At 44.0% G+C, this 17243-nt stretch overlaps 1 protein-coding gene across 1 annotated transcript in view; it reads right to left on the bottom strand.

Annotated features, from left to right (window-relative positions):
• PTBP2 (polypyrimidine tract binding protein 2) overlaps positions 1-16788 on the bottom strand; it is a 71277-nt gene extending 54489 nt beyond the window's left edge. The window contains exon 1 of the mRNA XM_077276732.1: positions 16663-16788. Coding sequence (XP_077132847.1) covers positions 16663-16670 — 8 coding nt within the window. The 5' untranslated portion in view covers positions 16671-16788. The remainder of the gene's footprint in view (positions 1-16662) is intronic.
• Between the last annotated feature and the right edge of the window lie 455 nt (positions 16789-17243).

Genomic DNA, 17243 nt, shown 5'->3' with positions numbered 1-17243 from the left:
GTCAAACAATTATTCAGCCAAATGCTATCCAACATTTACTGCTCACACTGCTATCCATTTGATCCAACACTGGATACTGGGAATACCAGGGGAGCTGAGGTTAAGGAAAGGCTGCTCTCAATGCTGTCCACTCCATCTTTTTAATGTGCAGTGAATGCACTGGCCTAGAGAACATATACCACAGTGTTAGCAGTCTCAGGTCACAGCAGTCACATTTAAAAAGACATTCAAAAGGACAATAGTGTGAGCAGCTTCTCCTTACCTAGCCACCCCTCGTACCTCCAGTATAAGACTAGAATATCCAGTGAACACAATATCTTGCATATGAAGGGAGAGGTGAAGCTTCCTAGTGCACATGCTCAAAGGCACCTTTTCTATTAATATTTCTGGACAGATTTACATCGAGACTATGTTCACACGCAGCATTTTTTTTTTTTTAAATTAAAAGATGCTTTTTATAGTAATAGCAGAAGTTATGAGATTTCAGAATGCTGGTACTTTTTTTCCCCCCAAAATCTACTGCATGCTAGTTCTTTAATGGAAATTTGTCACCACATTTGTCCCATCTAAACTATTAATATGGACATGCAGGTTATAGACTGCGGAAAAAGAGTGATACCTGTATGTCTCATATCAGATGCATTGATGGTGAAAAATCCTCTCATCACTTTATGTAAATTACCTCTTCCAGCCTATGGGGAGGACACTGCCTGGAAGACAACTCTGCCTCCAGAGATTATTTTACATGAAGGAGGAGTTACCAATGTGAGACAAGTAACTAACCCAAGACAGGAGAAATTATATAATTTTTTTCTTCTTGCAAACACATTTTTTTTGCAGCACTCTGAGCTCTGCTGTATTGTACCAATATTGCAGCTCCTTCTGCCTGCGAGATGGAAGCTCAAAGGAACCTGAAATGTGTTAGGTATAAATCACACACAGCTCTGCAGTGAGATTAGGAGAGCAGAGATCGGTCTTTACACATTACACTGTTAACTCACCCTTCATGTAAACTAATCTATGGAAGCAGAGATACTCCAGGCAGTGTCCTCCCCATAGCCAAGAAAATGTCATTTATATAAAGTGAAAAAAATAAAACCTGCAAAAGATTTTGGTTAATAAAACACAAAGCACAGATGTGATCCACATCCAAAAAAAGTAACAAGAATGTTGAAAAGTAGATTATTTTGAACGCAGTGGGGTTTTTTCCTGCCAAAAGAATAGGTTTGAAAAAGTTGAAAAAAAAAAGTTGCGTGTGAACATGGCATCACACATTTTAAAAGGATTAGACATCACCTTTCCAGATAAAACCAGTGCGATTTAGTAACAAACGCATCTTTGAAATTTATTTTTTTTTAAATAACACGATTTAAACATTTTCTATTTCCAGAGAACCCCCTTTAAAAAGGCACCAATACCCATAACTGAAGACCACAAGACTGATTCAAGAATCATATGGGTGCACATAATAAAGGCATATACTGTGATAAACTTGATGCTTGTAGAATGAAAATTGTATAGTTACCATGAGCTCCTGGGTTTTTCAGCATATATTAAAATAGTTGCAAGTCTATATTTTAATAGATTACGCTAATTGCTTCATAATCAAGTTTAAAAGAGACAGGAGACAAAATCCCCATTATATACATGGGCTCGGTTAGAACAGTGTTTGTAACTATATTTTCAACTAGCTGTACTACCCGGCTTCGCCCGGGGTAATAACTGCTGTTAGCAAAATAGAATGTGTTAACAAAAATATATTCTGCACAAAAAAAAAAAAAAAACACAAAACAAATAGATAGAAGTGTAATTATTAAAAGGCAAAAACTAAGCTAATAGAAGCATTATACAACATATATTTCAACACCAGAGATATTCCACACAGATTTAACTAAATTGGCCAAGTAATGTGAAGTAATCTTCTACTACTTATTCGAGAGCCTTTTGATAAACGACATTCTTAGTTTTTCCTTCAGGTGCAAAGACAAACAGATTTTTGGCTGTTCCAACTCTTGAACAGGCCACATAAAGTTGACCATGAGAAAAGCATGGAGATTGTAAATCTAAGCTAGCTGAAGAGCCCGGCGTTGCCTGGGCATAGTAAATATCTGTGGTTAGTTATAGCACCTCACTTCTCTTATTTTCCCATCACGCCTCTCATTTTCCCCATCACATCTTTCATTTTCCCCCTCACACCTCTCATTTTCTCCCTCACACCTCTCATTTTCCCCCTCCTCTCATTCCCCCCTAACACTTGTCATTTCGACCTCACATCTGTCGTTTTCCGATTACTCCACTATTTTCCCTCACTCCTCTCATTTTGCACTCACACCTTTTCATTTTCACCTCACACCTCTCATTTTCACATCAGTATATACATGTTTGTCATCTCCCTTATATATAGTATACACCTGTATGTCATCTCCTGTATATAGTATATACCTGTATGTCATCTCCCCTGTATATAGTATATACCTGCTGTGTGTCATCTCCCCTGTATATAGTATATACCTGTATGTCATCTCCTCCTATATATAGTATATACCTGTATGTAATCTCCTCCTGTATATAGTATATACCTGTGTCATCTCACCTATATATAGTATATACCTGTATGTAATCTCCTCCTGTATATAGTATATACTTGTGTCATCTCACCTATATATAGTATATATCTGTGTGTCATCTCCTCCTGTATATAGTATATACCTGTATGTCATCTCCTCCTCTATATAGTATATACCTGTGTGTCATCTCTCCTGTATATAGTATATATCTGTGTGTCATCTCCTCCTGTATATAGTATATACCTGTGTCATCGCCCCTGTAAATAGTATATATCTGTATGTCATCTCCTCCTGTATTAGACCTCGTTCACACGTTATTTGGTCAGTATTTTTACCTCAGTATTTGTAAGCTAAATTGGCAGCCTGATAAATCCCCAGCCAACAGTAAGCCCACCCCCTGGCAGTATATATTAGCTCACACATACACATAATAGACTGGTCATGTGACTGACAGCTGCCGGATTCCTATATGGTACATTTGTTGCTCTTGTAGTTTGTCTGCTTATTAATCAGATTTTTATTTTTGAAGGATAATACCAGACTTGTGTGTGTTTTAGGGCGAGTTTCGTGTGTCAAGTTGTGTGTGTTGAGTTGCGTGTGGTGACATGCATGTAGGGACTTTTGTGAGATGAGTTGTGTGGCGACATGCGTGTAGCAACTTTTTGTGTGTCGAGTTGCATGTGACAGGTTAGTGTAGCAAGTTGTGTGCAGCAAGTTTTGCGCATGGCGAGTTTTGCGCGTGGCGAGTTTTATGTGTGGTGCCTTTTGAGTATGTGCAAGTTTTGTGTGAGGCAACTTTTGCATGTGTTGCAACTTTTGTGCATGTGGCAATTTTTCCGCGTGTGCAAGTTTTGCACGTGTGGCGAGTTTTCCATGAGGTGAGTTTTGCACGTGTGGCAAGTTTTGCATGTGGAGAGTTTTGCGTGTGGCGAGTTTTGAGCGGCGACTTTTGTGTTTCAACTTTTATGTGGCGAGGTTGGTGTATGTGTGGTGAAATGTGCGCTGAGGGTGGTATAGGTGTTTGAGCACGTGGTAGTGTGTGGCGCATTTTGTGTGTGTTCATATCCCTGTGGTGGTGTTGTGATTATCCCATGTCGGGGCCCCACCTTAGCAACTGTACAGTATATACTCTTTGGCGCCATCGCTCTCATTCTTTAAGTCCCCCTTGTTCACATCTGGCAGCTGTTAATTTGCCTCCAACACTTTTCCTTTCATTTTTTCCCCATTATGTAGATAGGGGCAAAATTGTTTGGTGAATTGGAAAGCACGGGGTTAAAATTTCACCTCACAACATAGCCTATGACGCTCTCGGGGTCCAGACGTGTGACTGTGCAAAATTTTGTGGCTGTAGCTGCGACGGTTCAGATGCCAATCCCGGACATACACACATACATACATACACACATTCAGCTTTATATATTAGATACACCACGAAACATACAGTTATATTATAGGGTGTTCCCAAAGCCTAATCTCATCCAGGCCATTGTTTTGTCTGCTTTTTCACCACAAGGCTCAATTATCTCCATCAAGCTGCATTTAGGAAGGCGGATGCTGTGCTGGACACAATAAGCAGACCCCCTCCTCCTCCCTTCCATCACCAGACAGAGCCATGCAATGTGCTGACTGCTCTCTGGATCAATGCCAGGATACAAAGGAACAATTGCATATGGCTGAAACGACCACTGCCAGACTGTCCTCACAACATTGTCTTTCCCCCCCCCCCAATCACTGAGCTTCAAAGTTTACTGAATAAAACCACTAGATTATACAAATAATGTGGTAAAAGATATCAGTGTGCCAGGACTACAATGTGTAGAGATAAAACAGCTGCCCTTATTTTACGCCAGCTACAACACAAACAGGGAGGGAAAGAAATCCCAGACAACAAAGCATCAGGATACAGGGGGGGGGGGAACTAAACAAATGCTATATCAGGTCATGTAGCCCTGGTCATTTTGCCTATGCCTAGTGGGCTGATATCAAAAGCGGCACAGATGCAGATTGACACCGCAAAAGAAAAAAAATAGAATGATGTCCATGTGATCCATATGCAATGGCAGTGATATTTCACAGGTTAGGACAATTTTACAAATCTTGTCTTTGTTAACTTACCGTATTTTGTGGACTATAAGACGCACTTTTGTCCCCAAAACATTCTTTGGGGGGGGAAATGGGGGGTGTGTCTTATAGTCAGAATATATACAAGTAGTGTGGCGGCAGCAGGAGTCGGGCGATTCTGTGGCGGTCCCGGTCCGATGCTGCAGGGCAATGATCACACTCCCTTCCCAGGCTGGTGCGGCAGGTTCTCCATCATGCAGGGGGTTCTGCCAGCATTTTGTGAAAGCCCGGAGACCTCCGCACATCCATTGCTGCGATACGGTGGCCTCCAGGAAAATGGCTGCCAGGGGTGGCGCATGCTCAGATTGAGATCTCGGCAACAAGATATCGTTGCTGAGATCACAATCTGAGCATGTGCCGCTCCCGGTGGCCATTTTCCCGGAGACCACTGCATTGCAGCAATGGATGTGCGGGGGTACTCTGGACTTTCACGAAACCACAAACCACAAAGCAGCGCCGAACCTGCCGCACCAGACTGGGATAGGATTTCCGGGAGGCCACTGCATTACAGCTATGGATGTGCGGGGGCTCCAGGCTTTCAGAAAGTGTCGGTGGAGCCCCACACCACCAAATCTGCAGCACCAGTCTGGGATGGGAGTCATATCACCAGACCACAAAACACCCCGTGACAGCGCTCCACCAGAGCTGCAGATTCTCCGCAGTAAGCGGAATTCGGACCCCCATTTGACACATTAAATTTATTTTCCCTATTTTCCTTCTGAAAATTTGGGGTGCGTCTTATGGTCCGGTGCATCTTCTAGTCCGAAAAATATGGGTACTTATAATGGACAGTACACAGGTTACAATTGTACTAAATATATATATATATATATATACACACACACACTGCCATCAGGGGCTTATCTACAGCATTCTACTCCCCAAAAAAGAGAGAGAAGCACCTTAGCCATCACTGAGGTTCTAGTTGTATAGTTGTAGTAACCGCTGTTAATTTCTGGGGGGGAAATGAGAACTGCTGTTAGAGATGGATTCCCTATAAATCACAAAATAAAAACGAATAGCCTCAGGCCCAACAACACCCACTGGGAGACACCAAATGGGTATTACGAGATTTCACAGAATCGCGTTAGACATTCCGCGATATACCGTATTTTGCGGATTATAAGACACCCCAATCTTGAGTAGAAAAATAGGATATTTTTTTTTTTTTATAAAATGGTGGTGCTTCTTATAATCCATGTGTCTTATTGCTTACCGGGGGTGGTGGCTGCGGTGAAGCAGGGTCCCAGTGTCACTGCTGGAGGAGGCAAGAGTGGTGGAGCGTTGCTGCGGGCCGCAGGCTGGGATGGGGATGGGTGGGTGTGGGTGTGTTCGGATGTGGGCCGCTGCCGGTGTTCAGTGGGGCAGGGGCTCTGCCGACATTTTGTGAAAGCCCAGAGCCCCAGCACTTACATGGTTTACTACGCGGTGGACTCCAGGAAAATGGCTGCTGGGGGCGGTGCATGCTCAAATGGACATCTTGGCAACAAGATCTCAGCGCTTTAGTTACTAATAGAAGCAATCACCTGGCTGTTGTACACGTGACGGTCATCAGCTTTGTTTCTATTGGCTAGTCGACGTGTGTAATGCCATGCTCTGTGTGACCACAGCAACAGAGCAGTGCTGATACTTGGGGGAGTTTTGGTCCTCTGGACTCTCAGATATTGCCATCATGCAGCTGAGCAGCACTAATACAAAATGAGAAACTAGGGTGAGCACAGAGCTGTCTGTACGTTGCGCTGCGCATGAGTGTCCTGTTTATTTGAGCAGACAAGCTGAACTCGCTGTACAGGTGACGATAGTGATGCACCTACACATGCTCATCCTAACATGAACAACAGGACGTCTCCTATAGAAAAAAGGTATAAATACACTACTCAAAATAAAGGGAACACCTGAACAACACAATGTGACTCCAAGTCAATCACACTTATGTGAAATCAATCTGTCCAGTTATGAAGCAACACTGATTGTGAATCAATATCTCCTGCTGTTGTGCAAATAGAACAGACAACAGGTAGGAATAATAGGCAATTAGCAAGAAAACCCCTATAAAAAGGAGTGGTTCTGCAGGTGGGGGCCACAGACCATTTCTGTTCTCATGCTTGCTGGCTGTTTTGGTCACTTTTGCATTTTGTCATTGCTCTCATCCCTAGAGGTACTGCAGCATGAGTCTACAACCCATAGAAGTTGCTCAGGTAGTGCAGCTCATCCAGGATGGCACATCCATGCAAGCTGTGGCAAGAAGTATAGCTCTGTCAGCAGTGTCCAGAACATGGAACAGATACCAGGAGACAAGCCAGTACACCAGGAGATGTGGAAGGGGCTGTAGGAGGGCAACAACCCAGCAGCAAGACCACAACCTCCTCCCTTGTGCAAGGAGGAACAGGAGCAGTGACAGAGCCCTGCAAAATGACCTTCAGCAGGCAACTGACATCAAGTGCCTGCTCAAACTGTCAAACACTCCATGAGGGTGGTATGAAAACCCGATGTCCATAAGTGAGTGTTGTGCTTAAAGCCCAACACTGTACAGAGTGAGTGGCATTTGCCAGAGAACGAAGTTGGCAGATTCATCATTGAAGCCCAGCTCTCTTCACAGATGAGAGCAGGTTCACACTGAACACACGACAGACATGACAGTCTGGAGACGCCATGGGAGAACGTTTTGGGGCCTGCAACATCCTCCAGCATGACCGGTTAAGGCAGTGGGTCAGTAATGGTGTGGGGAGGCATTTCTTTGGAGGGCACACAGCCCTCCATGTACTAGCCAGAGGCACCAGCATGAGATCCTCAGACCCATTGTGAGACCATACACAGGTTCACTGGGCCCTAGGTTCCTGATGCATGACAATGCTATGCCTCATTTGGCTGAAGTGTGTCAGCAGTTCCTGTATGATGAAGGCATTGATGCTATGGAATGGCCTGCCCGTTCCCCAGACATGAATCAAATCTAGCACATGTCTTGTTCCATCCACCAATGCCATAGACTGCCCAGGAGCTGACTGATGCTTTAATCCAGGTCTGGAAGGAGATCACTGAGGGGAACATCTGCAGCCTCATCAGGAGTATGCAAAGGCATTGTAGGGAGGTCATACAGGCACGTGGAGGACACATACTACTGAGCGTCAATTCCTTATCTTGAGGCATATCCACTGAAGTTGGATCAGCCTGTAATTTAATTTTCCACTTTGACTTTGCGTATCATTCCAAATTCAGACCTCCGTGGGATATTAATTTGGATTTACATTGATCATCTCCATGTTTTATTGTTCTCAACACATTCCACTATGTAATGAATAAAGCTTTGCAACTGGAATATTTCATTCAGTGGTCCGCTATTGCGGAAGACCGTGAAAATCGTGGTGGTACGGCCCACAATAATGGGCCGCAAAATACCCGGTATGTGTAAAAGATTCCTAATGGGAAAGTAGGTCTTCACTGACTTCCGGATTTTACAACAGGATTGAGAATTTTGATAACTGATCAATTTTGGCAGAGAAAGAAGCAAATTTCTCAGATAACATATTACAAGGCAACTTATTTTCATGAGTACTATTTATTTATGAAATAAAGAGTAAAACGGTTACGATTTAAAGAGATCAGGTTGTAAAGTCCAACATGCTCAATCCTTCCCACACTACTCATCCTCAGACCTTGCCAAGCAAAACCAAGCGTTCGTAGAAAACAACTATTATCTTCCTATAAATTGGTTTAAGAGAGTGTATACATACATACATTTATTTATTTATTAGATGGTGGCCCGATTCTGACGCATTGGATATTCTAGAATATGCATGTCCACGTAGTATATTGGCCAACCACGTAGTATATTGCCCAACCACGTAGTATACAGCACAGAGCCACGTAGTATATTGTACAGCGAAGTAGTATACAGCAGAGCCACGTAGTATATTGCCCAGTGAAGTAGTATACAGCACAGAGCCACGTAGTATATTGCACAGCGACGTAGTTTACAGCACAGAGCCACATAGTATATTGCACAGCCACGTACTATATCGGCGAGCCACGTAGTATATTGCCCAGTCACGTATGTCATAGGTTAAAAAATAAAAAATAAACATACTCACCTTCCGAGGGTACCCTTGTAGTGAACGACGCTTGTATGCGGTGCAGGCGGCAGCTTCCGGTCCCAGGGTGTGACGACGTCGCGGTCGCAGGACCTGTGATAACGTCACAGTCACATGACCGTGACGTCATGGAAGGTCCTTCTCGTCATGCAAGATCCTTGCCACTGGAACCTGCCGCTTGCATGGAGTGGTCACCGGAGCGTCGCGAGGAGCGGGAAAGGCGGCGTAGGTGAGTATATAATGATTTTTTATTATTATTTTTAACATTAGATCTTTTTACTATTGACGCTGCATAGGCAGCATCAATAGTAAAAACTTGGTGACACAGGGTTAATAGCGGCGGTAACGGAGTAAGTTACCCGCGGCATAACGCAGTCCGTTACCGCTGGCATTAACCCTGTGTGAGCGGTGACTGCGTGGAGTATGGAGAGGGCACTGACTGCAGGGGAGTAGGGAGGGGCTAATCGGACTGTGGCCGTCGCTGATTGGTCGTGGCAGCCATGATAGGCAGCTGGCGAGACCAATCAGCGACTTGGATTCCATGAGAGACAGACCGCGACCAATGAATATCCGTGACAGACAGAAAGAAAGACAGACTTAAGTGACCCTTAGACAGACAATTATATAGTAGATCTAATTGTCTAAGGGGTACTTCCGTCTTTCTGTCAGCAACTTCCATGACGGAATTCCCGCGTCGCTGATTGGTCTCGCCAGCTGCCTGTCATGGCTGCCACGACAAATCAGCGACGGGCACAGTCCAATTAGTCCCTCCCTACTCCCCTGCAGTCAGTCAATGCTCGGCGCCTGCTCCATAATCTCCTCCAGTCACCGCTCACACAGGGTTAATGCCAGCGGTAACGGGACACGTTATGCCGCGGTGTAACGCACTCCGTTACCGCTGCTATTAACCCTGTGTGTCCCCAACTTTTTACTATTGATGCTGCCTATGCAGCATCAATAGTAAAAAGATGTAATGTTAAAAATAAAAAAACAAAACCTGCTATTCTCACCTTCCGACGATGTGCGCGCGGCTGCCGCCATCTTTCGTTCCCAGAGATGCATTGTGAAATTACCCAGAAGACTTAGCGGTCTCGCGAGACCGCTAAGTCATCTGGGTAATTTCGCAATGCATCCTGGGAACGAAAGATGGCGGCAGCCGCGCGCGCATCGCCAGAGCTTCGCTGGATCCCGGCGGGTGAGTATATATATATATATATATTTTTTTTAACAGGGATATACTGCGTGGGCAGTATTAACGCATCGGGTATTCTAATGTATGTATGTATGTATGTATGTATGTATGTATGTATGTATGTATGTATCCATCTATCTATCAGCCACATAGTATATAGCACAGGCCACATAGTATTTGCAATATACATGGCTCCTATATACTACATGGCCTTTGCTATATACTATGTGGCTGCTATATACATACATACATATTCTAAAATACCCGATGCGTTAGAATCGGGCCACCATCTAGTAGATATATTTGTGGAAGGCAGTGGTAGAATTAAAGGTTTTTCCAAGCTTCACATGCATTTCGCTGTGACTGCAGATTATCGAATCCTGACAGCATGCAAATTACAGTCAGAATTCTGCTCTCTAGCTAGCTTGAATGGTCGTCACGTGACCAGTACTGTACACAGCTGAGGTCACATAACTAGCAACTTTTCCTGTTAGGCCATGTTCACACTTTGCGGTTTTTACCGCGAAACCGCGGCGATTTTGATGCTGCGGCTCCACAGCAGTTTCCATAGCGTTTCCATTTACATGTAAACCCTATGGAAACCGCAAACCGCTGAGCACATGCTGCGGGAAAAACCGCGCAGAAATGCAGCGGTTTAAAAACCGCAGCATGTCACTTCTTTGTGCAGAATCGCTGCGATTCTGCACCCATAGGAATGCATTGAACCGCTTACTTCCCGCATGGGGCTGTGCCCACGTTGCGGGAAGTAAGCGGTTAATGTGCGGGTGGTACCCGGGGTGGAGGAGAGGAAACTCTCCTCCATGCCCTGGGAACCATATTTGGGGTAAAAAAAAAAAAAAGAATAAAAATAAAAAATCATGTTATACTCACCTCTCAGCGCTGCACGCGGCCGGCCGGTCAAAGTTGCTGTGGGAACAGGACCTGTGGTGACGTCGGTCACATGACCGTGATGACGCCCGGGTCACATGACCGTGACGTCACGAAGGTCCTTCTCGGCACAGCATCTTTGGAACCGGAGTGCCGGGTGCAGCGCCGAGGAGATCCGGACATCGGAGGGTGAGTATAACCAATTTTTATTATTTTTAACATTACTATTGATGCTGCATATTGCTGCATATGCAGCATCAATAGTATAGGAGTAATCCCGCAGCAGAAACCGCGATAAATCTGCAGGGATAACCGCAGCAGTTTTGCCCTGCAGATTTATCAATTCCGCTGCGGGAGAACCCGCAGAGGGACGCCGCAAAGTGTGAACATTGCCTAACTCTCAGAGTTCTAGTGTGAGAAGTGGATGAGAAGTTTGTCAGCACAAGACTTCTAGTATTAAAATAGTATACTCGTGGTCACACAACTGCTCAAGCTACAGCGCAGAATCCTGGCAGTAATCACAAAGTAACTGCAGAGGATTACATGGAGGTTGGAAAACTCGTTAAACATTAGAGAACTATTGAATCAGGTTCAAAAATATGATTAATGGCTGATATTTAACCACTACATTCACATATGAGCAGAGGCCAGTGATACACAAGCTTACTGTAACTGCATATTGCAATATTTATGGGCAAGGTACAGCCGCTGTCCAGAGGAATACATTAACCCCTTTACCCCAAAGGGTGGTTTGCACGTTCATGACCGGGCCAATTTTTACAATTCTGACCACTGTCCCTTTATGAGGTTCTAACTCTGGAACGCTTTAACGGATGATGGTGATTCTGACACTGTTTTCTCGTGACATATTGGGCTTCATGATAGTGGTAACATTTCTTTGATGATATTACCTGCGTTTATTTGTGAAAAAATGGAAATTAGGCAAAAATTTTGAAAATTTCGCAATTTTCCAACTTTGAATTTTTATGCCCTCAAATCACAGAGATACGTCACACAAAATACTTAATAAGTAACATTTTTTTTTTTGTTAGGGAGTTATAAGGGTTAAAAGTTGACCAGCAATTTCTCATTTTTACACCACCATTTTTTTATTTTTTTTTAGGGATCACATTTCAAGTAATTTTGAGGGGTCTATATGATAAAAAAAATAACCAAGTGTGACACCATTCTAAAAACTGCACCCCTCAAGGTGCTCAAAACCACATTCAAGAAGTTTACTAACCCTTCAGTTGTTTCACAGGAATTTTTGGAATGTTTAAAAAAAAAAAAAAAAAAATTAACATTTAACTTTTTTTTCACAAAAAAATTACTTCAGCTCCAATTTGTTTTATTTTACCAAGGGTAACAGGAGAAATTGGATCCTAAAAGATGTTGTACAATTTGTCCTGAGTACGCTGATACCCCATATGTGGGGGTAAACCACTGTTTGGGCGCAAGGGAGAGCTCGGAAGGGAAGGAGCGCCGTTTGACTTTTCAATGCAAAATTGACTGGAATTGAGATGGGACGCCATGTTGCGTTTGGAGAGCCACTGATGTGCCTAAACATTGAAACCCCCCACAAGTGACCAGGGTGGATAAAAATCAATGTTTTTTTAAAAAAATCAAAAAACTCGGATTTTTTTGATTTAAATCGGATTTTTTTGATTTAAATCGGATTTTTTTCAATAAACTGCTTTTTGAGGAAAATATTTTACCATCCAAAGGTTCTTCCATCATGAGATAAAGCTGAGTTGTTTAACTCAGTAGAATAAAGGCTGTATATGTGTAACATTCACAATGCCATGCTCTTCCAGAGGTTTCTGTAGGATGCTGACTATCCAACAAGTTTGGGCATGTCAACTGAATGGAAAAAGAAACTAAACCAAAAGTGAAACCAAGCTAGAAGTGTGGAATTAAAGGGGCAGTATGAACAAAATGTGGAGGCTATTAATAGTTTATACAATTAAGACATGCTGCTTTTAAACACCTACCTATTGCCATATAGTAAAACAAAAAAGATTTTTACTTACTTTGGGGTCCCCCCCTCACCCTGGCGTTAGATCGTTGCCCCTAGTTTCGTCCGTGTAACTATGGGCGCACATGCGCACTGCTCTCACTTCTCATTTTAATCGTGATTTATATTAAAAAAAAACCTTTTGATTTAAATCAGTGATTTAAATCATGATTAAAATCATGATTTAAATCGATCCGATTTAAATAGAAAAAAATCTTTTGATTTAAATCGTGATTTAAATCATGATTTAAATCGGCGTGATTTAAATCAATCCACCCTGCAAGTGACACCATTTTGGAAAGTAGACCACCTAAGGAACTTATCTAGATGTGTGGTGAGCACTTTGACCCACCAAGTGCTTCACAGAAGTTTATAATGTAGAGGCGTAAAAATAAAAAATTTTCCCCACAAAAATTATTTTTTAGCCCCCAGTTTTGTATTTTTCCAAGGGTAACAGGAGAAATAGGACCCCAAAAGTTGTTGTCCAATTTGTCCTGAGTACGCTGATACCCCATAAGTGGGAGGAACCACGGTTTAGGCACATGGGAGAGCTCGGAAGGGAAGGAGCACCATTTGGAATGCAGACTTAGATGGAATGGTCAGCAGGCATCACATTGCATTTGCAGAGCCCCTAATATACCTAAACAGTAAAAAAAAAAAAAAAAAAAAAAAAAAAAAAAAACACAAGTGACCCCATATTGGAAACTAGACCCCCCCCCCCCCCCCCAAGGAACTTATCTAGATGTGTTTTGAGAACTCTGAACCCCCAAGTGTTTCAATACAGTTTATAAATGCAGAGCCGTGAAAATAATTTTTTTTTTTTCCCCACAAAAATTTTTTAGCCCCCAGTTTTGTATTTTCCCAAGGGTACCAGGAGAAATTGGACCCCAAAAGTTGTTGTCCAATGTGTCCTGAGTACGCTGATACCCTATATGTTGGGGTAAACCCCTGTTTGGGCGCACGGGAGAGTTCGGAAGGGAAGGAGCACTGTTTTACTTTTTCAACGCAGAATTGGCTGGAATTGAGATCGGACGCCATGTCGCGTTTGGAGAGCCCCTGATGTGCCTAAAACAGTGTAAACTCCCCAATTATAACTGAAACCCTAATCCAAACACACCCCTAACCTTAATCTCAACGGTAACCTTAACCACACCCCTAACCCCAACCCTATTCCCAACCGTAAATGTAATCCAAACTCTAACCCTAACTTTAGCCCCAACCCTAGCCGGAAAATGGAAATAAATACATTTTTTTAATTTTTTCCTAACTAAGTGGGTGATGAAGGGGGGTTTGATTTACTATTTATAGCGGGTTTTTATGATTGGCAGCCGTCACACTCTAAAAGATGCTTTTTATTGCAAAAAATATTTTTTGCGTTACCATATTTTGAGAGCTATAATTTTTCCATATTTTGGTCCACAGAGTCATGTAAGGTCTTGTTTTTTGCGGGACGAGTTGACGTTTTTATTGGTAACATTTTCGGGCACGTGACATTTTTTGATCGCTTTTTATTCCGATTTTTATGAGGCAGGATGACCAAAAACCAGCTATTCATTAATTTCTTTGGGGGGTCGTTTATACCGTTACGCGATACCTCGTTTATATCATTTTTTTTATGTTTTTGCGCTTTTGTACGATAAAAAATATTTTATAGAAAAAAAATAAGTGTGCACATACCCTAAAAAACATAATATTTCTGAACTTTCCAGGTGATTTTCCTGTTTTGCTGATGCCCTTCTGCGGTTCCTGGTCCAATCAGAAACATGGGCTCAGCCAGTCACAAGGCACCACCCACAGGCATTGATTGGCTGAGCAGACACTTCCTGTGTGTCATGAGTAGAGTTGAGCGAGTTTGTTCAGGTTCCCTCTTATTCGGCAAGCTATAGCGCTTACTGAATAAGCTGCATTGGGAACCCGGTTTCCTGGATCGCACCGGCTGATCAGTGTCGCAGCCGTGTCACAGCACATGCATGGAGAGCCCAACAAACAGGCTCCCCCAGTGAACTATATGACCTATTAATATGGGCATACAGGTAATAGAAATGGTACACTGGTCCTACCTGTATACTTCATAGTAATGATCTTGTTGCTGAGAAATATTATATTTCTGTATGCTAATGATTTGATTCCAGGCTTGGGAACTGCGGTGCCTAGGAAAAAAAAATCCTTGCCTCCTTTCTTCATTGTAATACTACCCCCTCCATTCAGCATCAGTTATGGCCTCAGAATCCTGCACCCCCTCAGAAATCCATACCTCATCCTCCCTTCTATGGGCGCTGCATTCAGGGATCTTCTGCGCTGGCGAGTCACTGTGACTTCCTGCGCGCGCTCCAATAAGGTGCTCTCCCCACTTCCTCCTTGAACAGTCATCGTTAGGAACCATGTGTGTACGTGATGACTATGCAGGGAAAAAGAGGGGAGAGCACCTTATCGGCACGCACACCAGAGGTCACCAGAGCAGAAGTCACCTGCGCAGAAGTAGTAGGGGGGTAGTAGTACTATGAAGACAGGAAGCAGGGATTTCTTCCAGCACTGCACGTCCCGCAGCCTGGAAGAAATTATTAACATAAAAAAACCCAACACTTCTCAGCAACAAGGCCGTTAATATGGGCATACGGGTAGGACTAGAGTAACATTTGTATCACCTGTATGCCCATATTAAGTCATATGTCCCGGGGGGGGGGGGGGGGGGGTGAGATTAATAGGAGGCATACAGGTAGGATTAGTGTAAGGCTATGTGCCCACATTGCAGATTCGTGTGCGGACTTTTCCAGGCAGATTTTAAAAAAATCTGAAGGTAAAACGCACTGCGTGTTACCTGCTTTTTTTGTTCTGATTTCACCTGTTTTTACACCAGCGGATTCCTATTAAGGAACAGGTGTAAAACACTGCGGAATCCGCACAAAGAATCGATGTGCTGCAGAAGATAAACTGTTGCGTTTCGGCGCGGCATTTTCCGCAGCATGTGCACTGCGGATTTTGTTTTCCATAGTTTTACATGGTACTGTACACCGGATGGAAAACTGCTCCGAATCCGCAGCGTCCAATCCGTTGCAGATCCGCAGGCAAATTCGCAACATGTACACATACCCTTACATTTCTATCACCTGTATGCCCATATTAAATAGGTTATGTACATGGGGGGTGACAGATTAATATGGGCATACAGGTAGGACTAGTGGAGCATTTCTATTTCCTGTATACCCATATTAATAGGTCATATAGGTTCCTGGGAGTGACAGATTAACATGAGGCATACAAGTAGGACTAGTGTAACATTTCTATCTCCTGTATGCCCATATTATTGGGTTATATATATGTCTCGGGGGTAGTTACAGATTCTCTTTAATAAAAGGGACTCTATGTGAGGATTCTCTTGTGGCTGAACTATCCCTGTACATTATGGCTGCATATAGCCAGTGGCCGCCTCACAAGGCCAGAGCCTGGAATGGCTGCTCCCAGAGAACAATAGACGGCAGCCATCCCGCAGCCATAAGGGCAGCAGGTCCCCAGTGATGGAGGCCCGGGCAATGGCGGCAGTGGGAAGCTCTCCCTCCTCCTCCGCCCGGATTCACGGCCTGTGAGCTGCCGCCTCGCACCGTCTCCACAGAGCGGCTGTGCTGCGTAGCGGCCTCCGCACCGGAGGGTGGACACAGCCCGAGCGCCTTCCCGCCATAACGGAGCTGCTGCAGCTCCTGAGGTAACCGCCGCGCTCGCCACACACCGGTCCTATCTATGGAAGATATCAGCGGGGACACACACAAACACACAACCTCCGGAGAAGACACCTACCCGTCCATTGCCGGATTGGTCACCGCTCCTTCTTGTGGGATCCTAAACTGCAGCTCCGCGCCGACTCCAGATATAAACAAAATGGCGCCGCCCGATGTGACGGAAATAGCCGAGTGCTGGGCGAGCCGAGCGACGACACGAGGACGGAAATTACCGAACGAGGCGCTGGGAGGGGAGCGGCGTGTGAGGCGGGAGCAGCCCTTCTCCTCCTCACACTGTGCAGTCACCGTGCGGCTGTGGGGAGGCTGCTAGTTCTTTACATGTTTTTATCAGGGTATTATAAGTCCTGTTCACACATGATGATTTTTTGCGGGGGGTCAGTACATTCAGTAAAGAGGGTAGTAAATGGCAATAGTCTAGCTTTCATTTTTGTACACTTGTTTTTTTCCTCATAGCCAAGCCATCACTTTTCTATCCATTTACATACGAGGGCTTGTTTTTTGTGTGACACGTATCAGTTCTGTTAGCGCTGTTCCCAGGCGCTGAAGGCGACTCTCATCATTGTCTCCTGGTCTCCCTGCGATCAGCGAGATCAGGCGACTGATGGGAGTTGGAGTCGGCACCCGCTGTGTGTGCATAGC

The sequence above is a fragment of the Ranitomeya variabilis genome, chromosome 8 (assembly GCF_051348905.1).
Source record: "Ranitomeya variabilis isolate aRanVar5 chromosome 8, aRanVar5.hap1, whole genome shotgun sequence".
In the NCBI taxonomy this organism is placed as follows: Eukaryota; Metazoa; Chordata; class Amphibia; order Anura; family Dendrobatidae; genus Ranitomeya; species Ranitomeya variabilis.
Note: the sequence above shows the minus strand (reverse complement) of the source record. Positions and strands in the feature narration are given on the sequence as shown.